This window comes from Episyrphus balteatus, chromosome 4, assembly GCF_945859705.1.
Source record: "Episyrphus balteatus chromosome 4, idEpiBalt1.1, whole genome shotgun sequence".
NCBI classification, from domain to species: domain Eukaryota; kingdom Metazoa; phylum Arthropoda; class Insecta; order Diptera; family Syrphidae; genus Episyrphus; species Episyrphus balteatus.
In genome coordinates, this window is record NC_079137.1 from 26,450,099 (window position 1) to 26,477,506 (window position 27,408).

The following is a 27,408-nucleotide window of genomic DNA, read 5'->3' on the forward strand; positions in this document are numbered from 1 at the left end:
GTCTCCACCAGGATAACGAAACGCTTGCGAAATCTCAATGGAAAATTTATTCATGTATAGTAACAAATTGCAAAACAAATAAATGCAAACACTTATCTCAGAAAAGCATGCAATAATAAAATGAACAACAAAATCAAGTAAAAGAACTCAAATGTTCACACACAATTAATAACCGATTCCTTTGGAGGTGGGAGACTACTCATGAGTAGATGATTAGTAGATCTACTACTACAAATAACACACAATCTTCTATTCGAGAATATAGGATGTGTGGTTGGTTAACACAGAGAAAAAAATAGTCATTTTTAACTATTTTCATAGTTAAAAGGGATAACTATTTTAAATAGTTAAAAATAGTTATTTTTAACTATTTTAATAGTCAATTGAAGTATTTTACAATTTAAATAGTCAATTATAATTATTAAAATAGTTATTTGTGACTATTCAGACTATCAGATGGAGGAGGGGCTATAGGACTATATACAAATATACAATGCATTTTTTTTACAGGGGGAGGGTAGTGGTATCTCCCTCTGTCTACCGGGGGGGGGGGGAGGGGGGGTTTATATTAAAAAAAAAAAAAAACACTAAAAATGAAAAAAAAAATAGGCATTAAATATTTTTTTTATTATATTTAGAATCGTTTTTTATACAATATCCCAAAAGTAATGGTTCGAACGAATATGTTGAAAGACAAAAATAAGGGGTCGTGGAATTTGACAGCTTGTTGCGCTCTCTGTTCATAATTGATTTTTGTTTCACTGAAAAATTAGTAAAAAATAAATTTGAACAATTAATAATAATTATTTAATTTCTTACTTTTACTTACTGAAAAAAATTGTATGATTTGACACTGGGTTCCTCGAAAATAGAGATTTTTGTTTAAAAAGAATTAAACGAACAACATGTTTAATTTTTTTTTAACAAAAATCTCTATTTTTGTACCCACACGTCTTGAAACTTGTACTCGCACTGGCACGCTTCGACGTCTTTTCATCTGTAACTATACGACATCTTGTTTTCTGTAACTATATAAAATAGTTACTTTTAACTATTTTGCTTTGGCATGTGACTATTGTAATAGTTATTTTTAACTATAAATATAATAGTTAAAAATAAAATGCTAACGGAGTTATGAATATCAAAGTTACGCGCGTCAAATTTACGCAAAACCGAAGTTACGAAAAGCCGAAGTTATGAAAGACCGAAGTTATGAAAAACCAAAGTTATAAAAAACCGAAGTTATGAAAAACCAGAGTTATGAACAACAAAGCTATGAAACGTGGTTTTTGGGTTGGCAACCATTGAGAGGAACCATATACGGGAGGAGACACCAAAAAGCTAGAGCATTATAGGTTGATTCAAGGCAAGAAAAAAAATCAACGGTTACACCAAAAATAACGTACTGTACGTTTTTGTAAAGCCAAAAACTATTTCTTTTAATATGTTTTTAAATAAAGCTGTTTAATTGTTTAGTTTTTGAAAAATTAGTTTTCAAAATCAAAATTTTGAAAAAAAGTGAAAAAATAAATTTCGAACTTATTTCTTTCAAAATTTTATGTATTTAAGAACTGATTTAAATTACATAATTTAATGTTCTTACCTATTTGTTTTTAAACGAAAACTTAAAACTGGATCCAAAAAAGTCTTGTCGTTTTCGATTAATTAAAAAAAAAAAACAAAACTACTTTTTTCAAAAAAGCCATATATTTTTTGAAAATTAATTTTTCAAAAACTGCTCCATTAAACAGGTTTATTTAAAAACAAGATACAAGAACAAGCCTTTGGCTTTACAAAAAAGTACAGTACGATATTATTGGTGTAACCGTTGATTTTTAATAATTTTTTTGCAAATCAAGCCATTTTTTTTAGAAAATCCCCCTACCGGTTAAACGGAGGGAAATAGACACCCCCGTCCCTTCCATTTTTTTCTTGCCTTGACTCAACCTATACGCTCTAGCTTTTTGGTACGTTCCTCCCGTATATCGTTCCCCTCAATGGTTGCCAACCCAAAAACCACGTTTCATAGCGTTCATAACTCTGGTTTTTCATAACTTCGGTTTTTCAAAACTTGGGTTTTTCATAACTTCGGTTTTGCGTAACTTTGACTCGCGTGTCGCGTAACTCTGTCGCGCATAACTCTGGTATTCATAACTTCGTCGGTTTCCCGTTAAAAATGACTATTTTAATAGTTACGTAATTAATTTTAACTATTTTAATAGTTATTTTTAACTATTTTGTTTGGATATAATGACTGTTATAATAGTCATTTTTAACTATTTTGTAAATATTTTCTGTTCAAAAATAGTTACTCATCAAATTTCACAGAATTCTTTAAAATGACAATGCAAATAGTTACAAAATAACTATTTTTTTCCCTGAGTGTAGTAATAGATATCTACTCATGAGTAGACCATAACTGATCACTTTGAAAGGATACCTCTTAAAAAAACTGGTAGACATTTTTTCCAATTTTGCTGGTGTAACAGCGCACAGCACACTTATATAATGTTAAGGTAGTATATGATTTAGCAATCAGCCATACTCATTCTGTAGTGGATATGGATCCTGTGATACATCAGTTATTTTTTGAAAATTAATGCAATAAATATTTACAAATATTTTACTCTTTTTTGTTTCTTTCAGAACATGAGAAAGAAATTGGATCGGAAGCGGTTCAACGAACTCAAGAAGTACATTCCATTCTTGCAATATATTACAGCTCATGATCCTGTAAAAAATGAAAAATATGTCAAATTACTCCAATGGTTTAATTCAACCAAAAAGTAAGTATGTCTTTTGATTTGTATGTTTTAATCAAATAAAACAAGTTATTAGGAAGGTTTCGTTTTTATGCGTGATTTCCAATACTACGAGACGATTTGCAAAAAAAACAAATTGTTTTAAAATCTACTACTATACTCTGTCCAATAAAAGTTGGCAGTACAGGTGTTATGGGAGGGCTCTTTTAAAATCAGTGGGACCTAACGATTTCCCAAAAGCAATTCACGAAAAATATGCCTCCGAAACACATGGTATGTATTGTTGTTGTAATTTCTGTATCAAAGCCTGGTACGCAGTTCGCGCTAAATTTTAGCTCCCATACAAATGATCGACAAAAATTATCAGAGCTAAAACGTAACGCATGCGTGGGGTCGGGCTGTGTCTTAAATGAGTGAATTTTTTGTTTTGTTATTTTGGAGTTAAAAGAAAAAATTATTTTTTTTTTCGTTTTTGTCAAATTTTACCGACAACGCTGGTACCTTTTCGAAACTTTTTTTTTGTATATACGGTATCTCTGTGTGAGCTTTTTGATGTGATAGACATATCCAGAAGGCGTGAAGCAGAGTGAGATGCTAATGCCCTATCTTCCCTTAACTGCAGAATTTTATCGGACAGAGTATAGGGTTTTTAGCGTTGCGTAATATAGTTTCATACTAGTAGTGTGTCACAAATATTGGGCAATTCATGCAACTCTCAACGATCTCGTCTTCTCGTAGTTTCGCAACATTGTGAATCATCCATAAGTGACAAAAATCTAATAATATCGTTTTCCTTCACTCCACTTAAGAGTACCTTTTGGTACTTAGTTTTTCCCTTTGCATTGCGCCCTTTGCAAGAGCAACAACTCCTTACTCGGGTGTAGTCTTACAACATGGGAGTTTTTTTGGATTAACTCCAGATTTTGAGTCAGATTTGTACCTATTGACATCCGGACTTGCAGGAAGTCTTACGATAATTTCGCAAATTATCTCATTTCGAATGTATTGAATGTATTTCTTTTGCATGATAGTTCACCACCGAAGAAATAAATTTAAAGTGAAAATTTGAACTTTAACTCTACAAAAGTCGACTTAGAAGACCCCATAGTGGAACGAATAAAAATATTTGGATTTAAAGAAACTTTGCATGTATCCAACTTCGCCCGACTGCCGTTCTTAAATTTTATAGTAACCCTAAAGGGGAGTATGGCAAACCTTTCGCACTTATTTATTTCCACGTTGCCATAATATTTAAGCCAGATTTCTATTTTATTTCTTTTCAAAATTTATTTTGCAAAATGTTTTTTTCCAAAGAACATTTTTTGTGTAACTTTTGTTAATAGATTTTTTACAACCGGTATTTAGGGTTGTAAAAATATAAATTAAAATAAAAATAAATTTCATTAAAAAAAATATTTGCATTAAAAAAAATATTTATGGCAACTAAAAAAATTTTGCATTAAAAAAATAGTGATAGTTATCCACAAATTATCTCATTTCGAATGTCAAATCGTGTAGAAAAAATGTTTTCTTTTAAAGAGATAACGATGAACGCCCTAATTGATTTCATTGAAAGAGCGTTCCATTAAAAATCGCTAGTAAACCACTAGTGTCACCCTCCAAAGGAACAAGGCTATCGATTTCGTTGAAAGTGTGTTGCGTTGAAAATTCCCAGTAAAATTCTAGAAGTATGTACTTTGCCAACTCCCAAACGAACAGGGCCTGTGCTTCACGCTAGAAGAAAAAAAGAAATTTAATACTCCGGAGTAATTTTAGTACTCTGTATAAACTCCATAATTTTGTTCAGAATTACACCTAATAAGCCTTCTTTCGATGTTTGTGTATTCCTACACCGCCTTCAGAAGTTGAATTTGGAGTATAACTATACTCCTCAGTGGCGTGAAGGAAAACAAAAATAATTTTACTTATTTTAATGAGTTTATTTCTATTTAGCTTTCCAGCGAGAATTGCAACAACATGTGAATCTGCTATTAAAAAACGATTTCAGACCCTTCATAAATCTATGGTGCGTATAGTATTTTTCATAAATCATAATAATTTTCTAATTTTCGTTATCATACAATTACTTTAGGTGTTTCCTCCTCATATAATTTCGATTTTTGAAGGCGGAGGAGAAGCAATTGATCTTGTTTCAGATGATGATTGCCCTGAGACATCGGAGAATGCAAAAGACAAAAGCAGCAACAACAACAACAACAACAATAAGGCTAACAACTCTTCGAGAAATATTGAAATCACTAAAAGTAATGCTTCACAGCAAAAACAGCAAAACTCCAAAAACACATCTGAAACATCAAATTTTCAATCAATAGATGATATTGAGGAGGGAGAAGTTTTACAAGACTCCGAAAAAGTTGTTGAAGATGTAAGAGTGAAGAAAACACGCAATGTGTCCTTATCTGAAATTTCATTAAAAGAACCAAGTTATGAAAGTAAAGACCCTGCGACGAAGGACGATAACGATGAAACTATAAATCAAGACTTATTTAGTAGAATTGACAATCTTGATGAGGATTCTTTAAAACCAATTGCTTTAACTGAATCTCCGAATCATTTTGACATAGGAAAAGAGTCTACTCAACGCAAAAGAAGTCCAATTTTAAGACCAAAAAACTTATCAACAGATAACTTATCAAATATTTCTGATGATAATCTGCCCTCAAACGAAATATTAGTTCAAAGAAAAAAAAAGAAAAAACACAAACACAAGAAAAAATGTCAAACTTCTTTGGTTGATGGATCAGAAACCGAAAACCATGATTTGGAGAGAGAGAAAACACATGAAGAAGATCAGAACGATTCACCAAGACATCAAAAGAAAAGTTCCAAAAAGAAAAGAGAAAAATTGAAAAAAACAAGGTCATTGTATGTTTCTGATGATGAGGATGACCAGCCAAATCCAGTTAAAAATTATGTAGCACCTGTTAAATCTGTTAAAATATCAGAATCGGAGCTTTTTCAAAGAAGAGATTCTTCGAAAAAAGAAACGAGTACTTCTGAAAAATCTGTAATGGATTCTAACACTGTAGTACTTTTAGATTCAGAATCTGATGAAGCTGAAAGCAATACTTTGGTTCCTGAAGAAAAGATTAAAACCAATTTTCAAACCGAATCAAGTTCTATTTCAGAGCCACAGCCATTTAGAGTCGAAACGGTACACAAGCCGTCCACTTTAATTATTGGAGAGAAAACGTCTTCTACTTATTTATTAGAAAAATCAAAAGAGGTCATACAATCCAGCCCTAATAAAATGAAAGATCTTAACAACATGGATCTCAACGAACTTAACGACATATATGCCAAGCTTTGTGAAAGAACGGGTATTCAACTAGAAGAGCTTTTGGGTGATTTAGTTACCAAATCATCGGTGACCAAAAACGAACACAATACAGATATTATAACAATTCAAGATACTAACAATTATAATAATGAAGCCTTTGAAGTTTGTTATGATTCCTACAATTTGGAGGAAGAGCATCTTCAACAAAATCAGTTTCAACAAGTTAATCATCAACAAATTCAACATCATGAGCAGCTGCATCAACAAGATAATCATTACCAGCAACAACTGGAACAGCAACAATTTCGAACACATCAACAGCACCAACACCAACAACAACAACAAGCTTTTCCGAATCATATGCATGGCTCATCCAATCATATCCAAAACAATCTCTCAGTAAACTACACTTACCAGAATTCTCTGATGCCGAAATTAAATTTAAATGATCCTCGAATCGTGCAAAAACTGAAACAAATAAAAGACTCGCCAATTCATAACTTAAGCATCCGTGAGTCTGCCACTTGGCTCATGAATAATTGCAATTCCCAACGTCCAACATATAAGAGTTTACCACCAGTTGTAGTAAAACCGACTTCCAGTACAGCCACAACATATGGAGAGCATAAGCGACTAAAAGAGTTGGAAAAACAAGAATCCGAACTAGCGAGACAAAATAAGGAAAGAGAGAGGAATCGTTCACCAATCGAAGTGCTGGAAAATGTTCTTAAAGCTCGTTCTGTTAGTCCGAAAGTTGATAGTACACAAAAACAACAATCAAAAGATTCGTCTGGATCAGAATATGGTGAAAGTGATAAGGGTAAAACAAAATCAAATGCAAAGCGGAAAAATTCTTCTGAATCTGAAAGTGTTACCACAGGTAGAAGAACTGCGGATTCGCGAACTAATGAAGACAAATCTGAAGATGAGGAAACGGTGGTTATGAGTTTTGGAAGACCCAAATCAAGGGCACGCATTGTTTCATCATCATCTTCTTCATCAAATGACACCATAGAGTTTCCACACTGTAAACCTTCCACTGACAATACAGAATCAAACATAGCAAAAGTGGTTAAAATCGTTATGTCCGCATTAAATCAGTCAAAGGATAATTTAGTACTAACGCCATCAAAGTCGCGAAGAAATTCAGCTCGAAAGTCAACAGATTCTACAAAAAGTGATGCAAAATCACAAAAATCCAACAGTAACTCTGTTGAAGATGGACTTAATAAAGTCGAAGACGCTTCATCAAATAATAAAAACAGCAATAACAATGGAAAATCAAAATACAAACGCCCACGTCGAAAGACAAATGATCAATTAAATAAAACGCCAACAAAACCAGCTCAACCAAAACGAGGTAACAGGGAACTAGAGAATCTTAATTGCACATTTAAAGAATACAGCGATATGTTTGAAAAGTTTTTGCTGCCAACAAATGATGGAAAGAGGCTGTGCAGCGCTGCTGGTAATCCCACGAAGATGCCTGAATTCAGCTCATCAGATGGTTTAAATACAAAAACAAGAAAAACTGCAAAAAATGGTGATAGCACAGATAGCGAACTTGATCCTTCCACTAAAGTTGTTAAGGCAGCACGAATTGGTTTTCGAAGAAAGACTTACGGTGCAGAAGAAACACAACCAAGAGGAACAAACAAGTCATCGGGCTCTATAAAAGTTTGTTTTCGGCGTTTGTCAGAGCGCGAAGGGTTTAGCGTTGAAAACATACATGATATAGAATCATCAGATGAAACTGATGAGTTTGACATCGAGGAACACCGTAAAATCAAAAGTGGATTGCAAATGACATACAAAAATATCAATAAGGATCCATTTAATCCGGTATTGAAAGTAACCTTAAGCAGGCTTTCAACAAATGAAATAAAGAAGTGGATAAAATGTGATGAAGTTAAATCAAATAATTTGATTTCATCGATTCCTACACTTATAGCCCAAACCACTAAACCTCCAAATGAGAATGATATTTCAAAACGACGTGAAATTGGTGAAATGCCTATTCTTGTTCCATTTACTTCTAAGCCAGTTGTTACTCCCAAAAAAACAACACCAAAAGGTCCATTACATTTGAATAACGATAAAAGCATGACTCTTAATTCAACTAAAACTTGTGCCATTTGCAACAAACGGCCCAATGATCTAACAAATCATTATATCGTACAACATCAAACTGAATCCTATACCTCTCGCTTAACTTCGCAAGATATTGACAATCTTGAAGCGAACATAACTTTAGCTGTTCGTCACCGAAATCGCTATAGAGTGACGTGTGCATTTTGTCAAGTTGAGCTTGAAGATAATTTTGTAAATTTCCACGCCCACTTCTCTTTTCATACTGGCGAATATGGATTCAAGTGTGCTGTTTGCGATTTGGTAAAACCCTATAGAGAGGATATTCGTTCCCATCAATATCGGACTAGTACATGCTTAAATGGTAAAATTCGATCAAATTACTTGTATTCTCCAGATTTGGTAGTAATTTATTTGTATGTTTGCAATTTGTGCAACTTCGTTCAACTGAACGAAGCAAATATTCACAAACACCAACGTGATCACCATGGCTTTCGGCTCGAAGATCCACAGAATGTGAAAAAGGTTATCATTGCTGCTCTGGACAATGGAGAAATTTTAAATGAAATTATGCCTGCCGATCGGGATGAGGATGACTTCCCCACTCCTCCATTAGAAAAAGATAATCAGCAGTTGGAGCAAGAGTTTTTAGATGAAAACCCACTTGACATTAAGGACGTTTTGGTAGATCAGGAACTTCCTAACACATCACAAATAGCTTCGATTGAAAATCTTCTTCAAGATATTAATGTGGATAACGATGCGTTGGCATATGAAATGGCCCCCAGTCCTGAAGATGGCCTGAAGTTGCTCCATTCCCCTTCGGATACGTCGGCAAATGTAATGACTGTCGTACATACTTCTAATGACAACACATGCCAAGAAAGTCATAAACCTATAATGGAACCATTGGATCAAAAACCAGAATTAAAAGAAATAAAAATAGAATCTGTTGCAAATGAGCGACTGGAAATGCCAAAAATGATTTATCGACAAATGTTTGGAGATTCATCTAATTACTTTGGAATGTATAAATGTACCAATAGCGGTTGCTGGTTTAGCTCCAATGAAGCTGAGAGATTTATTCAGCATGTAGCGACCTCTCATGACAGCATCAAACGCAAAATCAGTTTGGATTGCGCTTATTGCCAATTTAAAACTACTAAGGCTCAGAATATTGTAGGTCATGTGCGCGCAAAACACGCAAATTGCCGATATCAATGTGCTGAATGTTCTTACCGCAGTACGATACCCGGGAACGTTGCCATACACAGAAGAATGTGCCATAAAAACAGTACTCTAGATAAAGGTATCTACGAATGTGCCAGTCGTGTAAGCCAATTAAGTGACAGATTGGCTGATCTAAAGCAGAAAATGGTTGCAAATATTCCGCCCTTAAAATGTCCAGGTAATTAAATTTATTTTTTATTTCTAAATTCTATTTATGTATATTCAATTCGGATGACAGTTCTTCTTCTGGAAAGAAGACGTTCAACGCAGGCCACCTGAATTTAATGCCGTTTTTAATTGGCAATCTATACCCCGTTTGTATGGCGATTTGAATCCGAATTGAATCAGGATTTAGGTCTATATATACCTGAATCGAATTGAATCCGGATTTGTCGATCCGATCCGACTGGGGGAGCTGAATCGAATCGAAAATATGCATATATACCAAACGAATTGAATACTCGAGATATAATTTATGGTGGAAATTGTGTGTGATTGTCTTCTTATTTGAAAATTTTACTGTATGTATGTATTATGATATCTAGTTTTACTTGCACTTTGTTTTTGGTTAGATTTTTCTATTTTACTGCAAATATATTTAGAAGAAAAATTGTGTTTTCGATTCTATTTCAATTCGATTCCTCGATCTGGTACTTCCATATACCTGGATCGAAATTTCGATTCAGTTTCAATTCGATCTTTAAATCGGTCATACAAACGGGGTACTAGAAGCAACAAAAAAAGCAATCTGAATGCGTTCAATTTGGCAAAACTGACAGTTCTGATTCTGAAAAAAAGAGAATTTCTCTTCTGGTTTTAAAAACAGAATAGGGGGGTTCACATTGACCAACTTACCGGACAGACCAGCCGCCATTTGGTCTGATCTGATGTTGTTTTGATAATGTGAACACCCATCCGACAGCCTGTCCGGTTTGCCGGATGGTTTTCAAAAAATTTTGATTTTTTGGTGGTCGGACGGACATGTTAGTCGATTAAACGACATGTCTGTCCGGCAGACAGTGATAATCCATTCTCTCTAATTTTAGAGCAATATAGGGTAAAGATACATTAAAAATAAGCTGAAAAATGGGTTTTGATAAAAATTATCTGATGAGTGTGAACGAAAAATATAAAACGGCCATCAGGCCAAATGACAATCGGTCTGTCCGGTAAGTTGGTTAATGTGAACCCCCCTAATCAGAAGCAGAATCACTCACATATTCATAGATTTATGTAATGTCGAATTCCTTTCAATTGAAAAATCGAATTTTCGGCGATCTCGAAGCGAATTTTTTTTGAAAATCATGTTCCATAGAAAAAAAAATTCGCCTCAAACGTAGCAGAATTCGAATTTTTTTTAATCCCTCTTTTTTGAGAGATTTACACGGATTTGCACACACACTTGGAACATTTGACATTTCTCAAACGTCAAGCTGAAAGTTTTCTTCGTGTTGTTTGTTTATTTGAGAACACTAACTTCAAATAAAGAGTAAATTTTAATTGAATATCGTATTTTTATTGCGGAAAAATATGAAATAAATAAAAAAAAACAATGTGCGATCAAAATATATTTTTTTCTGGCATAGTTCTTGTGAAAAAGTCAAATTACTGTGACTTTTCTTCTCGTAATTGTCGTCAAAATTTTTTTTCTCTGTAAAACCACAGCATACGGCCAAAATAATAACCTTCTACTTCATCTTCACTCATATCTTAATAATAACTGCAATTTCCCTTTGATTCTGATTAAAATAAATCTATATTACCGAAGAAAATAAACAAAATTATTGATCAAAGGAATCTCTGGTTTTATTTTGCAGAAATTGTTTTGGTTTCAGCTTGACGTTCGTGTAAAAATTGTTGTCAAATGACACACATACAATCGCAAAAAGAATTCGGTCTGTTTTCATGTTCCTTTTTAACACCAAAAATTCGATTTTTTTTTTTTGAGGCGATTCAAAAAATTGAAAGGAATTCGACATAAATGTCAGTTGTCAGCATCAGCAGTACAAAATGTTTACAGCACAAATACAAATGAAATTTGGCGCGAATACACATATATGTGAAACATGTTAAACTCAAACAATAGGTCTGTTCCAGACTTTTTGTGCACTAAATTAGGCAGTCTGTCAAATTAATGAGAGTTGGGAGAGAATTCTCTCAGTAGGAAATAAAACTACGAAAAACTGCCAAAAAGTCTGGAACAAGTTGAACACCATTATACAACACAATATCATATTTTATACTTAATTCGATAAACGTTAACACTTTTTTAATGCAAAAAACACGTAAACGCGATTCAATTTAAAAATCACTACAATTTTATTTGTTTTCTTCTTTATTTATTTGTTTGATATACGTCAACTTTTCATTTGACAGAACTCATATTTCTGCCGGAAGAAATTCTTTGGGCTACATTTGTCAGGGTGGGGAAATTTTTTACTCTCTCGTGGGCGCTCTCTTCTACACAATTTTTGAAGTTGGGAACAGACTCTGACCAAAAATAACAAAATATTACTGAATTCGGCAGTTGCAAACTGAGTGTGGAACGGACCTAATACATTCACACCAAACTTCAGATTCTTCGGAATAAAAAAAAAAACTGTTCAATTGGGATTCCGAATCGAAGAACAATTCCGGATTGCCAATTAAAAACGCCATAAGATCTAAATTTTCAGAGGCTCTGATTGGTCTAATTTTCAACAAAGTCAACAGGTTGACTTGCTTGTGAGTTTTGTTGGAATAAGTGTTAAAAATACCTTTAAATCATGTCGTTTATGTTGGTATACATATAAAAATCTAAATTTTTCTTATTTTTTTTTTAATCTCAAATATTTGTGTCAGATCAACATGAATAAGGTGCATGTTGACTTGCTTGTGAGTTTTGTTATAATAAGTGTTAAAAATACCTTTAAATTATGTCGTTTATGTTGGTATACATATAAAAATCTAAAGTTTTCTTATTATTTTTTTTTAATCTGCACCTAACTTAGTTTAACCTGGAAAACTAGGACTTGCGGACATGAGATTTTTTTAGATTTTTGACCTTAGTTATAGAATATGCAAACAAATACAGAAACAAGAAAATTATGTCGTTCTCTTTCACTCCAATGAGAGTACCCTTTTAGTACTTATTTTTGCACTTTGGAAGGTTTCGTGTTCTTTGACGCCACAAAAGTGTAAAAAAAAATTACTCCGGAGTAATTTTATGTCGTTTTCTTTCACTCCAGTGAGAGTACCCTTTTAGTACTTATTTTTGCACTTTTGAAGGTTTTGTGTTCTTTGAAGCCACAAAAGTGTAAAAAAAAAATTACTCCGGAGTAATTTTAGTACTACGGAATACCCCGGATTTACTCCACATTTTTAGTCAGATTTACACCGATTTGCACACACACTTATGAATTTGAAGTTTGACATTTTAAAATTTTGTTTGAAAAGTGGAAAATGCGAAAAGTTTTTTTTTTCAAACTCTGTTGTTATTAACAAAAACAACCATTATGAATATATTTTCTATTGTATTATATTCCGCCAGATATATTTCTTCCATTTTTTTCGTTAATTCTTCACTTTTTCCAAAATGAAATTGAAAACCGAATAAAAAAAATTTTCAGCCAGTGTTCTTCATCAATAACAAAAAAAATCCTGTGCCATATAGCAAAAAAATCCCATTTTTTTTCTGCGTTGATGGGATATTTTTATTTTACAATTATCAAACTAAAGGTGTGTGTCAATTAGGCTGAAAACCCCGATCAGAAGCGTAATGAAAAATATACCAAAAGTAAAACTAAGTGCGCTTCTACACGAAGACGAAAAGCGCGAGACGCACATAAGAGGAAGAGAGAAATAAAGTTCGAAAAAAAGGGAAGGAAGATTTTCTACCGTGAGTCTCCGGTAAAAAAATTTGTGAATCTTTTTGACGTTTCTCTTTGATCTTGTTCTTTTTTTGCTGTTCTGTTTTATTTTATTGTGTAAATTCACAAACGCATCACTGCAGAGATGATTTGCGATCATTCCTGTAGCACGTTCATAAACACAAAGAAATAGCATCACTTAAAAGTCAATCGTTCGTTATTGCAAATTTGGATAAACTGATGCGCAAATATCAAACAAAAAAGCATCAAGAATTTTCTTGATAACTTGGTGATGCCGAAGCGATTTGGAGTAAAAATGAAGGAAAAGGACAATGAAAAGTATTTAATCAAATTCTAAATTGTTTATAAATGAATAAATTTGAAGAAATTTAGGGAATATTTTACCAGCACACAAATTAAACAACTAATAGAAAGCAAATTAATATATGAAGGTGAATTTATTGGAGGCAGAAAATCGAAGTCAGTATTGTGGAGGAATGTTCTGGAGGAGATAAAATGTGAGGCTCCAGATTTTAATTATAACAAAGAGTTTTTATTAGTATATTTCCATCATTAAAGCCTGGTACGCTGCAATTTTAGCTAAGATAAAATTCCCATACAAGTTATCGATAACTTGTATGGGATCCATTTTATCTCGGCTAAAAATTTTCGATAATTTGTATGGGATCTAAAATTTAGCGCGAGCAGCGTACCAGGCTTAAGCAAAAATTGTTTTTAAACGTAAAACTTTTTGTCGATCAGCATCGCATCGTCATCAGCTGAGCAACGATCAGCATCGCAAAAAAGCAGTGATGCGTAATCACTACCAAAAAATTTGACGTTTGTGAATTTACCCATTTCGTCGGTTGCGCAGTCTTCCTCGTCGGTTGTGTATCATTTGCGTGTATAGTAACGTTTTTAATTTATTCAAAAGTTTTCGTTGCACATAGACCCCACTGTTTGTTGTTTGTTTTTTGTACATTCTGGTGTTTTTTTTTTTTAGAATTAAAATACATAGTCTGCTTCTACACGAAGACGTAGACGCACAAGATGCACATAAGAGCAAAGGAGAAATCGATCTTTTTCTCTCCCTTGTTCTTATGTGCATCTTGTGCGTCTACGTCTTCCTGTAGAAGTCATCATACGAAAACAAGAACAAAATATAACCAAAGAAAATAGCTGTCAAATTTGCGTCTTCAAAAAAATACTACGTATTTTTTCGCGGGACGCACCGAACCGAAAATCAAAAGGAAATTTAAAGATAATTTCTGCACCTTGCGTCTTTGTGTAGAAGCAGACTTATCAACGAACGATTATTATGCTTCATATGTTATTAATATTAAATTTTTTTTTTTTTCAATTCATAAAATTTTTCCTTAGGCCTGTTATCACTATTTTTTTCATGGAAATTATCCATTTTTGGCTTGTCATACACACAATTACAAAAAAAAAATTACTCCCATTATGTTCTTTCACTCCAGAAAAAGGAGTAAAAATTTAGAGTACTCCTTAATAGAGTGAAAGAAAACGACAATAAATAAAGAAAAAAATGTCAAAACAGAAATCAGCTGATGAAACTAATGTCGAATTCCTTTCAATTGAAAAACCGAATTTTCGGCGATCTCAAAGCGAATTTTTTCTGAAAATCATGTTCCATAGAAAAATAATTCGCCTCAAACGAAGCAGAATTCGAATTTTTTTTAATCCCTCTTTTTTGAGAGATTTACACGGATTTGCACACACACTTGTAACATTTGACATTTCTCAAACGTCAAGCTGAAAGTTTTCTTCGTGTTGTTTGTTGATTTGAGAACACCAACTTCAAATAAAGAGTAAATTTTATTTGAATATCGTATTTTTATTGCGGAAAAATATGAAATAAATAAAAAAAAACAATGTGCGATCAAAATATATTTTTTCCTGGCATAGTTCTTGTGAAAAAGTCAAATTACTGTGACTTTTCTTCTCGTAATTGTCGTCAGAAAATTGTTTCTCTGTAAAACCACAGCATACGACCAAAATAATAACCTTCTACTTCATCTTCACTCAGATCTTAATAATAACTCCAATTTCCCTTTGATTCTGATTAAAATAAATCTATATTACCGAAGAAAATAAACAAAATTATTGATCAAAGGAATCTCGTGTTTTATTTTGCAGAAATTGTTTTGGTTTCAGCTTGACGTTCGTGTAAAAATTGTTGTCAAATGACACACATACAATCGGAAAAAGAATTCGGTCTGTTTTCATGTTCCTTTTTAACACCAAAAATTCGATTTTTTTGAGGCGATTCAAAAAATTGAAAGGAATTCGACATAAACCTCTGAGGTGTTCGATGTAAAATAAAACCCGAGAAACTCTCGTTTTTTTTGACAATTGATTGACATGAATCAGAGTGCCCTGGAGCGGGAAAACAACTTTTTGTGCACTAAATTCGGCAGTCTATCAAATTAATGAGAGTTGGGAGAGAATTCTCTCAGTAGGAAATAAAACTACGAAAGACTGCCAAAAAGTCTGGAACAAGTTGAACACCATTATTCAACACAATTTCATATTTTATACTTAATTCGATAAACATTAACACTTTTTTAATGCAAAAAACACGTAAACGCGATTCAATTTAAAAATCACTACAATTTTATTTGTTTTCTTCTTTATTTATTTGTTTGACATACGTCAACTTTTCATTTGACAGAACTCATATTTCTGCCGGAAGAAATTCTTTGGGCTAAATTTGTCAGGGTGGGGAAATTTTTTACTCTCTCGTGAGCGCTCTCTTCTACACAATTTTTGAAGTTGGGAATAGACTCTGACCAAAAATAACCAAATATTACTAAATTCGGCAGTTGCAAACTGAGTGCGGAACGGACCTAATGATTCTTGATAATGGATATGAGAACCTTAATGCAAAATTTGGTTCCTCTACCATAACTTTTAAACCTCTACTGCATGAATTATGATCGAAGTAATATAAATTTTTTTTTTACAATTTTTTAGCTTTATTAGGGGTTGAAAAAAGGTATTACATACAAATTTTTATTTTTTTACATATATATAAATTTTTGGAAACATAAACCATATATGGGTTAGTATGCAGCAAATTGATTTCCAAACAAACATTTAAAACATTTAAACAACTTTAAATGCAGTTTTATTGGTTTTTAATTCTTTTCAAATATTGCATTCAAAAATTTGTGAATAAATCAAAAATTTAAATTTTTGAAATTTTTTTTGGAAATTTTTGCCGTTTTTATACGTTTGAATTTATTTTTCTCGAACTACAAAAGATATGTTTACAATATTATTTTAATGAATTTTGTTTAAAAATTATTCACCTAAAAAACTACATCAAAAAAGTTGCAAACAAGAAAGGTTAAAGTTTTTATACGTTTGAATTTATTTTTCTCGAACTACAAAAGATATGTTTACAATATTATTTTAATGAATTTTGTTTAAAAATTATTCACCTAAAAAACTACATCAAAAAAGTTGCAAACAAGAAAGGTTAAAGTATTTAATAATATTTATTTATTATAAAAACGGCAAAAATTTCAAAAAATTGACATTTTTGATTTATTCACAAATTTTTGAATGCAATATTTGAAAAGAATTAAAAACCAATAAAACTGAATTTAAAATTGAGTGATAGGTGAAAGCAAAAACTACGAAAACAGCTAATAATTTCAAAAACCGAAATAAAATATAAAAAAATTTTTTAACGGGAAATTTTGAATGTGATCTTTTAAAGTAACTGTTTTCCAACCAGAATTATCAAACATTAAAAAAAAATATGATTTAACTCGAGAGAAAAAAAAATTTATGTACCTATGAGTTAAAAATTTCCCATACAAATTTGTATGGGGAAAGTATGACCCTAGAGGCACGGGTTAATGACCTCCGAAAATTTTTTTTTCTTCCGGATTGCCAATTGAAAACTTTATTAGTTAGGACTCGATATTTGTTAGGAACTCAAAATCGGTAGTCTAGCTATTAGCACTTGAATCAAATCAATGGATTTAATATTTTTTTCAAGCGATATTGCAGATAAATAAAGAGAAAAAAAGAATAATTTTCATTTTTTTTTTTGTTTAAATTTAGTGGACTTTGTGAAATTTAATTCAATTTAAAAATTGAAATGACCTGTAGTCGATATATTGCAGATTTTTTTATTTACTTATGTAAGTGTTGTATCGATTGATAAGTGCGCTTTTTTTTTTAATTTACAAAGTAACACAAGAATTTGACTTTTGGACCAAACCAGCAGCAGATTTTGGGTGTATTTTTGCAAAGGCTTTTAAATTGTGCTTATGATATGTACAAGCCTTGCAGTAGAGGCGATTTGCAAGACACTCGCTTCCGACAACGAGGCTGTACAACGAACATTACCTCGGGCTACATAATACATAATATATAGGGCTGTAAAAGTAACGACAAAATGAGTACCTGCATCAATAATATTGTTACTCGTTACTTTCGCATGTTTCGTATATTTCGTTACTTTCGCACGTTTCGTATGTTCGTTCATTTCGTATGTTTTGCATGTTTGATACTTTTAGTACGTTTACTATGATTAGTGGAATTTTTTTTTGGAAAACAAAAACAATATGTATAGTCTAAGAAGCTACATTTTTAGGCCATAAACATTAAGAGGATAATGGGCAAATTGGTCCACCTACAGTCCACGAATGAGATATACATCGTTGGAAAGCTTAGTTTTTGTCATTTTTGTATATGGACGGACACATCTGTAAATCATGGGGTTTAAGCAGTATGTACATGGCAACGAAAATTGCAATTAATGAAAAAATTAATCGCATTATTTTTCCGTTAAAACTTAAAATAACAAAACGTATTACTTTTGGTGACATGTCGTTTTTAAAATTTTTTCGTAACACAATATGCATTTATTTAAAAAAAAATGTTTGGCCACATTAATTTTCATTTGAATTCATTAAAGGAAATATAAATATATAGGTATAACAGTTTATGAAAAAAAAATTAAAAAGTATTTCACTTTCGAAGAACTTTTTTTACTGAAGTTTTTGAAAAAAAATTAACTCATTTTTTTCAAAGTTCAGTATTATTATTATTTTATCATTTAACAGCCCTTATTGTAAAAGGTTAAATAGCGAAAGTTTTAAGGTGTTGTTTGTCAAAGTCTTAGAGAAAATCAATTATTTTAATACAAAAATTAGGTTAAAAAAAATTCCAATGAAATTGAAGTAATTTTTTAATTTCAAAACTGCAATTATATTACCTTTTTCTTTTCCGAATTCAACTTCAAATTTTTTTGTTAAGGTTTTTTTTTCAAAATTCTGCGTTTGAGGACCATTTTTTCAAAAACTCTTCATTAAATTTAGTGAATACAATTTATGTAATGATAGCAATAAGCTTCTCGCTTTTTAAAAATGTATATTTAAATATTGTTAGTGTTGCCGTTGTATTCAAAATATTTTAATTTTTTTTTTTGAAGTCAGCTTGGGAGAAAATTGCATTTATCGCTTAAACGATGGAAGATTGTCCCTCACTCCCATATATTCTTTTTCCTTAAATTACATAGAAAGTCTTTTTATGAAATTAAAGCAAAAAAATGGTTTTCTTCAAAAAAAATTTAATTTTTATTTAAAAAAAAAACAAAACTGCAACATTGGCAATTTTTAACCTATAGAGGTTAAAGTATTTTTATATTTATATTTATATTATATTTTTAATAACCGACGTTAAAAAAAAACATCAAAATCAGAGCTGGTCGGCCAGGTTCCCTAATAATTTGCTTTTGTTAGTCCACTATTAAAATAATTAATTTAAATAGAAACAGTTTTGGTTACATGTGACAAGCGGAGGAAGCAAAATACTGTTCCAACGTAGGAATTTTTGAAATTTCACCAAAACTGCATTCAAACGAAAACCGTAAGGATTTGGGATAAACAAGTTACCAAATTCCTAGAGCCATTACTTTTGGGACACCCTGTATAATTAGTTATTCAGTGCTAATACCTTTCATTACGATCTGAAAAAAAAACAGCTTTCCTATATTTCGTTCCATAAAATCCTTTTTTTTTATTCAAAATTGCATTTCTTAGACATTTAAAAAAGTAGTTTATCTCCATTGATTAAGTTACAGGACAGGGGTAAAGGGGTTTTTTCAAAATTCAAAACTTTGGTTCATGTGACCTGCTTTGAATCCGTAGATTATTATGCATTGCACCTAATCACTTTAAATTTACATCTTCGAAATATTTTTCGTATCGCATTTATCAACTAAATTTTTTCCAAGTTATATTTTAAATAATTTACTTTAAAATCTAAAATATATCTTTATGTTTTATTTAATTTTAAGATTGTTCCGAAAGCTTTTATGCCATCTCATCTTTAAAGTCTCACATCCAAAAGACACATCCGTCGAGTTTCAGGAAACTGGATCCTATTGCTTTTACTGAGCTAGCATGTCTGCATTGTAAAAATGAGTCAAATGATAAAGAGAACATGCGAATTCATTTGGCGTTAGAACATCCAGATGAAATTGGTTATGTGGCAGAAAGGAAACTTAAAAATATAGGATGTGTGGTAAGTTAAATGTCTGTTTAGAACTCCTTCAATTCATAATCATTATATTTTTTCCCAAACAGGACGCTGTAGAAAATCTTAATATGATCAATATAAGTTTGGCTGTTGCCCCATCCGACATATATACTGCTCTGATTGATGAGTGTGACATTATTGCTACTGCAACAGACGATGTTGGCCCAACATTAATCGAAGATGCTCCCCCTACAAAAGTTATCAAACCAAATCCTGCTGAAATCCTAACTGAAGACGTAGCATTGATATTGCCGAAATCTACATCTCCTGTCGTAGCAAACATTTCTGTGACTTCAATGGAAGAAGAAAAACGTCTACGACCTTTGCTCGAACTTCTCACCGAAAACACTGGCCCTCCTCCATCTAGCTTATACCGTTGTCCTGAATGTATCGCTTCATTTTTACATTATGAACTTTGGCAAAAACATATCATAACGCGTCATAAAATCACGAATACAGTAACATGTCCTTATTGTTCGAAGCAATTCTCACTTGAATTGGCAATAATTCATTTTGAGAGCCACCGTCGTCATGAATATATCTGCTATCATTGTGTAACGAGCTTTTGTTCAAGAGAAAAGATATTTCAGCATTTTGCATCCTTTCATCCCGAATTTCGATCAACAATCGAAAGAAAAGTTACATTTGGTGATGTGTCGTTTTCTATTTTCAAAGAAAAAATAGTTTCAATTGGACCAGTTGATTGGTTACCTTTATTTCAGAAATTATCTGACGCCTTGCGCCAGCAATTAAAAACAAAGCTCCAACAGAATCAACACAAAGAGTGGCTGGCGGGAATTTCTGCTCCATGTCTCGCGGAGCTTGAAGTTCCTCAGTATATCATGAATGGACTTCCACGCTACAAATGTCTTTGCAAATCATGTCCTTATGTAGGATCAGACGAAAATGCATTAAATATTCATATGAATGCACATGTAGCTCCCGACAAATACACGTGCTCGCACTGTGCCATAACTCAAAGTAACCCATGTTGGGAAAATATAAAAGACCATAAAATGCTGCATAAACAGGAATTGTACATTTGTTGCGTATGCAGTTTTTTTTATCATAGTTCTGCCGGAATGCTTAAACACATAGAAAAATTTCACAATTTCAGAGATGTTCCAGTAATAAGCATGTGGAGAGATGAAATTAACTATAAAAATTCCTTATCTATTGTTTTTCCAGAGAAAAAAATGACCTTTTCAACAACAGATACTTGCTTTTGTTGTTCCAAAATTATGAAAAGGAAAATAGTCCCACATTTGAAAAAAGAACACAAAATAACTCTTTGTCCAAAATGTGTTATATGTGATGCAATAATTTTAACTCATCTAGACGCAGAGATTCATGTCAAAGAGCATAAGCAGAATTCATTTAGATTGAAGTACGAAATACTTACGCCTTTTTTATACAGAGCGATAGTCACGTCAATAGCTCCGTTTAATTTCGAAACCCGATTAATAAAAGAAAAGCGACCGTCTCAAACTCAAGACATAGCTGCCTCAATATCAAAAAAAATAAAACCTAACGAGGATATTCCTATTGAAATAAAGAAAGAAATTGTTGTTAAAACCGAGTTCGAAGAAGAAAACGATGAAACGCCAAGTACTTCGATTAAATGTGTGAACTTACAAAATCTTATGCAAAATCAAAATAACTTGACTCAAACAGGAATTATTTCTGTGCAACCAATCTCAGCAATAACAATTGGAAATCTTCAACAAACTCCATATCAAAGAGAATCCGTTGGGCGAAGTTATATTCCAAACTACACAGTGATAACAAACAATGCAGGGCTAATTGTTCCACAAAATAGTTTTGGAAATAACGTTCTGATACCATCCATAACAGCAACTTTTCCAAACCCACAAGAAATAATGCCTGTTTTGAGAAATGAAAGCACATGCTTATCAGTCAACGAACAATTACCAATATGTTGTGAAATTAATCTTCCTGAACTTGCTCCAATATGCGGCAATTGCAACCTTGAATGCACAGATTTCACAAATTTAAAAACTCATTTTGCATCTACTCATTCAAATGTACGATTTTTATTTCGGTTAGCACGACAAGTTGAATGTATGTACTGTTCTTTTCGGGGTAGGGTACACTATTTATCAGCGCATCAGAGAAGCTTTCATAGCGATAAGATGCCCTTATGCCGGAGCCTAATAGATCCCAATCGCTGTGGTATTTGTAATGAGATTTTTACCAGAGCTCCTGCTGTCAATCAACTTCAGACATTTGTCTGTGCATGTCCAACACGTCAGAGATTACTTGCAGATTGCTTGGATTCAAATACATTAGCATTGCTACAAAGTTACGGTCAACATTTCGCCCAGTATACATGTGATGTGTGCAACACTCCTTACAACCGCGAACAATTATGTAGAGAACACATAGTCAAAGCTCATAAAAGAGCTTTGTATCCCAGACTGACTAACGTAGGAATGATGTTTGTTTGCTTCTCGTGTGAAAAAACAGATACATCTATTGATCGAATTATTGAGCACATAGATACAATACATTTTAGAGTCAGAGGAGACATCCCTCCTAATTGGAGATCTGTTTATAAAAAGATAAATATTATTTATCGAAAGGGCCTTACTATTTGTGCTGAGGACTTAAAAAATACACAATACTGTCACGATATAGAAAGTTTTAAAAAAGCTGTGAAAGATTCTGAAAAAGTGTTAATTTAAAAAAAAATTATTTTTATTTCTTTTATTTAAATTACTCTGTAAATAATAGTTTTTAGTTGTCGACACTCAGTGTACTAAAGTGTTCACCAAACATTTTCATACATGTCCGAGTTGTAAGTAATACTAACTTATACTTGTTTATGAAAACTTAAATAAAATAATATAAATTATTGTAGTTTCCAAATATATTTTAAAGAAGAGTATTATAGAGTTACAAACAACTGTTATTTAAAAAAATCATATTGATTGTTATTTATTGAAAAAAAAAGAAAATATTTAGATTTAGTCGTTAATGCGTACAATAATATTTTTTTTTATAACGAATGAACTCAAAGTTTATTTTTAAGAATTATTTTACGTAGTTTAAAATAAAACTTAAACTTTTCAAAGCCTTTAAATTATCCGTCTTTATGATGTAAATACGAATGTCTATTAGTAGACGGTATTAACATTAAAGCCTAGTACGCACATCGCGCTAAATTTTAGTTCCCACAGATTTCTCTCTTAAATTAGGCCGAGCTAAAATTAAAACAGAGTTTTGCGCAGCTGCAACTAAAAATCACATTTTCATTTCTAACTGTATATTTTTATCAGTCAAAATTAGTAGAACCGTAAAAACGATGAAGAAAAAAATGTCAGATAAAATTTAGCGCTATCTGCGAACTAAGCTTTAAGCTTGAATAAAAGAAAAAATCATCTAAAGAAATATGTATTTCCGAGACACAGCTAGGTAATACAATTTTGATTGAATCATTTGCTTTATAAATAAACTCTTCTCATAGTTGATTAAAATGATAGCAAAATGAAATATTATAATTCTGAATCACGTAAGTAGTAAAATAAAAAACTATATAATGATGTTCGTGCAATCTTTTGCCCTTCAAAAGCACATTGCACAACATGGGGTAGTATAAACTTCAACATAGAAACCGGATTCATCTCAAGGTACAATAACGGCCATATTATTCACTACTTTAAAAATACATCTGGATGTAAAGAAATTTAAATCCCAAAAATAAATCCTAATCCATAACATTCACTACTTTAATCCAATCTTTTATCAAATTTGCGGATTTGAGTGATTGTTAAAATTCACTTTAGTCCAAATTAAATCCAGAGTGAATAATATGGCTGTAAGGCTTAAGAATTAAACAAAACAAAAATGTTTGTTATAACTTATAAATATCTTCATACTAACCATTATTTTCAAATTCCATATAACCTTCGGAAAGGTGAAGAGATACTTATGGGCAGCGTTGCCAACCCATTCAGTCAAAATTATTCCTCACTTGAAAAAAAATTATGCCTTTTCAAATAAATTATGCCTCAATTTAGATTTCTTAGTTTGTGTTGTGAAAAATTATACACAAAAAGTGCAAGAACGCAAAACGAAATGTTTAATTAATTAATTTATACATTAAGGCTACTTATCTGTCACGAAACAGCAACTAATTTTCTTCGAGACAAATTTTTCAAGGAAATTCAGATATTGCTTTACATAATTGGAAGAAATTAACGACAATTTTTTTCACCAATAAGGAATAATCGACTATTTGCAAGCGTTTTAGATTTTTTTTATAGGAACAAAATTGCCTTTTTGCAGATTCTTTTCTAATTAAATTGATTAGTGAGGACAAAATTCTTCAAAAATTAAACATTACCAAGAGTTATAAATGGTAAAAAGAAATTCTAGTAAGAAAATGTCGAACAACCTTTATTTATAAGTTATAATTATAAAATAATAACTTTAAGTCTTTTTTTATCAAAATTTAATAACATTATTTGAAACTTTTAAAATATAAATCAAGATTGGAGTGAAAAAAATTATGCCTTTTTGGCAAAAAATAAGCCTCAATGCCTTTGCTAATAGAATTATGCCTAAAAGGCATAATTATGCCTCAGTTGGCATCGCTGCTTATGGGGGTTTCCACGGGTAAAAAAAATCAATTTATTTTTGATCTTAGTCTGTCAGATCACAAACAGGGGAATTGTTTTTGCATTCCATGGTGCAAAATAAATTGATTTATTTTTGATATACGATCAATGCAGATCTAGATTTTTTGGGATCAGCTATCAGCTGCAACTTGAAAGAAACAATTTTTTTCTTTTTGTTTGTAATTTATTTCGGTCGGGAAGAGTTTTCTTCTATTGATGATATTAAATAAATACTAAATAAATACATTTTTAAAAGATGTAAGCAAGTTAAAAGGAATTGGCAGATTCATAACAAAACACGTACACGAAATTCACTAATACAGTGCCTAAAAAAAAATCAAATCGTGTTCCATGTACGACGAAAAAAATTGTTTTGATCTAAATCTGAATTACCCACGGAAAACCCCATTAATAACGGCTGTTCTGGGGTGGAATCGGCTTAGGTGATAGTTGATTGTCACCTTTTTGATTGTCACTTTTGACCATTACCTATTCTTTGCTCTGAGTAAAGTATCACCAAATCCTACAAATGCAGACATTTCGATGGGGTTGGGGTCGAAATTCTGTATGGGCCAAAATTCGGATTCCAAAATTCTGTATTCCAAAATTCTGTATTTTAAAATTCTGTAAATTCAAAATTCTGTATTTTAAAATTCTGTAAATTCAAAATTCTGTATTCTAAAATTCTGTAAACACAAAATTCTGGATTTCAAAATTCTGTATTCCAAAATTCTGTACTCCAAAATTCTGTAAATGATAAAATTCTGTATTTTAAAATTCTGTATTCTAAAATTCTGTAAACACAAAATTCTGGATTTCAAAATTCTGTATTCCAAAATTCTGTACTCCAAAATTCTGTAAATGATAAAAGAAAAATTGTTTTGATAGGGTCAATGTGGGTAAATGTAAACAATTTCATGTTGTTTTTTTCTTTTGACTTTAGATTTTAATGTTTTCACGGAACAACTTCACAGGTATCTTCAAATGCAAATATGAAATGATGGCAATTCTTCTTTATAAATATAAACAAATATTTCCCAAATTGTTGAAATTACTGTCAAATATGGCATGTTTACAAATACCCCACCATGTTTGTGTTTTTTTTACAAATTCGGGGTAAATGTGAACACTGATTTAAAATTTAGAATTTCCTCTTTATCATATGGATAACGACTTGAAAAACGTTCAAGAAAGTATTTGACAAAAACTTTTTCAAATTCCAATAAAAGTTTTTGTATTCTTCTTTTGATTCTTTATATAGGCACCCAATATGCATCCTGAGCAGCTCTGAACGTCATATTTTTTTGTTTTTACGTCAAAGACCGATTTTGCATCATCATCCACTGAAGATGATGGATTTGTATCAGTAGTAATTGACTAAAAATACATTATTTTTATTAAAACAAATAATTTCAGCAAAAATATATGTTTGTATTTACCCCCAGAATACGTTGTTTACATTTTCCCATCATGAAAAATATTCTGGGGTAAATGTAAACACATGCAAATCGACATAAATGTCCTGTATTTTAAAATTTGTTTGTTTCACATAGAATCTACATCAAAATTCGAAACTAAAAAGTATTTGCAAATTGTACTGACTTAATTGAATCTGCAAAAATTTTTAATATTTCTAAAAGACTAACGACTTGTTTGACACTTTAAAAAATTATCTTTCACGGAAAATAACCTCGTCGAATGAATTCTCCTTTGACAGCATTGAGTTTGACGCATAAGTTAAAAGATGCATGCGTCCGCGATTTGTACTGATGTATGCGTCAAAGAGACTTAACTGAAGCTTGTTATCAGCCATGTTCTCATTTACCCCTGTTTACATTTACCCACATTGACCCTAATGAAAAAAGTGCGCACTTTTTTCATTATCAAAACAATTTTTCTTTTATCATTTACAGAATTTTTGGAGTACAGATTTTTGATATTTTCTATGCAGAACCTTGAAGCAGTTTGCGTTCGACAGTTTAAGTTAAGTGTTATGAGTTAATCGTGATATAAAATGAATTCAGAAAAATGGAAAATATTCAATTATTAAAACCTAATAAAGGAAAGGATAAATTGTGTGTCGATGGTTTTATGTTTAATAACGAAGAAAGAACAACTTACAAAAAAAAAAAACATGGAAAATGAAATATTTTTTTAATGAAAAATCTCGGAAAATTTTTCGGAAAATAGGGGGTGCTTTCATAAATGCATGGTTGCGCAAGTCTGACGAATGCAAAGCTTTCATTAATGCAAATGACAAATTTCAGGTGTTCATAAATGTAAAACGCAAATATTTGCAGCGCAAATGTGAAATGAAAAAATTCCCATGCGCAATGAATTTAAACATGACGTACAAAATGATACAGCTTTCCTTTATTTCTCAATTCTATCAGAATTTTGAATGAAAATTCAAAATTCAAGTCAAAATAATAAAAATAGCTGCGAATTTCTTGCATATAATAAATTTGTTAATATTTGGAGAAATGTTTAAAAAAAAGATTTTTTTCTTAAAGGATGGAAATGGTTTATTTTGAAGAAGAGGCTGAATTGAAACTTCAAACTTTTGACAAAAGACTCAAATCAGAAAAAGTGTTCATAAATTCAAAGTAAAATACATGCGCAAATAGTTTTTCTGACATTAGTCTGATCGCAAATGACCGCATGTAAACAAAGCAACCATGCAATTATGAAAGCACCCAGGGTACTAAACTCAAATTAGTCATGTACTTAATAACTCTATTCGAATTTTGTCGAAAAAAATTGAATTTTTTGAGAAAAATGAAATTCAAGCCAGCAGAACATGAAAATCTCGGAAAACTTATCGGAAAATGGAGCGCTTAATTCAAATTATTCGAACATTCAATTATTTATGTCCAATTTTTTCAAAAAAGTGGAATTTTTTGAAAAAAAAAAAATTCAAGTTAGTAGAACATGAATTTGTATGGAAAATGAAAATA

General features: G+C 31.6%; 1 protein-coding gene and 1 long non-coding RNA gene across 4 annotated transcripts in view; one reads left to right on the forward strand and one right to left on the reverse strand.

Moving 5' to 3' along the window:
- LOC129920149 (uncharacterized) overlaps nt 1-23,308 on the forward strand; it is a 52,981-nt gene extending 29,673 nt beyond the window's left edge. For all 3 annotated transcript variants that reach the window (XM_056001369.1, XM_056001370.1, XM_056001371.1), the window contains exons 2-6: nt 2,647-2,786; nt 4,716-4,788; nt 4,855-9,559; nt 19,570-19,796; nt 19,859-23,308. In XM_056001369.1, coding sequence (XP_055857344.1) covers nt 2,647-2,786; nt 4,716-4,788; nt 4,855-9,559; nt 19,570-19,796; nt 19,859-22,516 — 7,803 coding nt within the window. In that variant the 3' untranslated portion in view covers nt 22,517-23,308. The remainder of the gene's footprint in view (nt 1-2,646; nt 2,787-4,715; nt 4,789-4,854; nt 9,560-19,569; nt 19,797-19,858) is intronic.
- Nucleotides 661-2,732, reverse strand: LOC129920163 (uncharacterized). Its single transcript, XR_008773199.1, has 4 exons — nt 2,628-2,732; nt 2,441-2,568; nt 830-1,028; nt 661-761 (listed from the first exon to the last, which is right to left on the reverse strand). It is a non-coding gene; the product is annotated as an uncharacterized LOC129920163 (long non-coding RNA).
- Nucleotides 23,309-27,408: the final 4,100 nt, after the last annotated feature.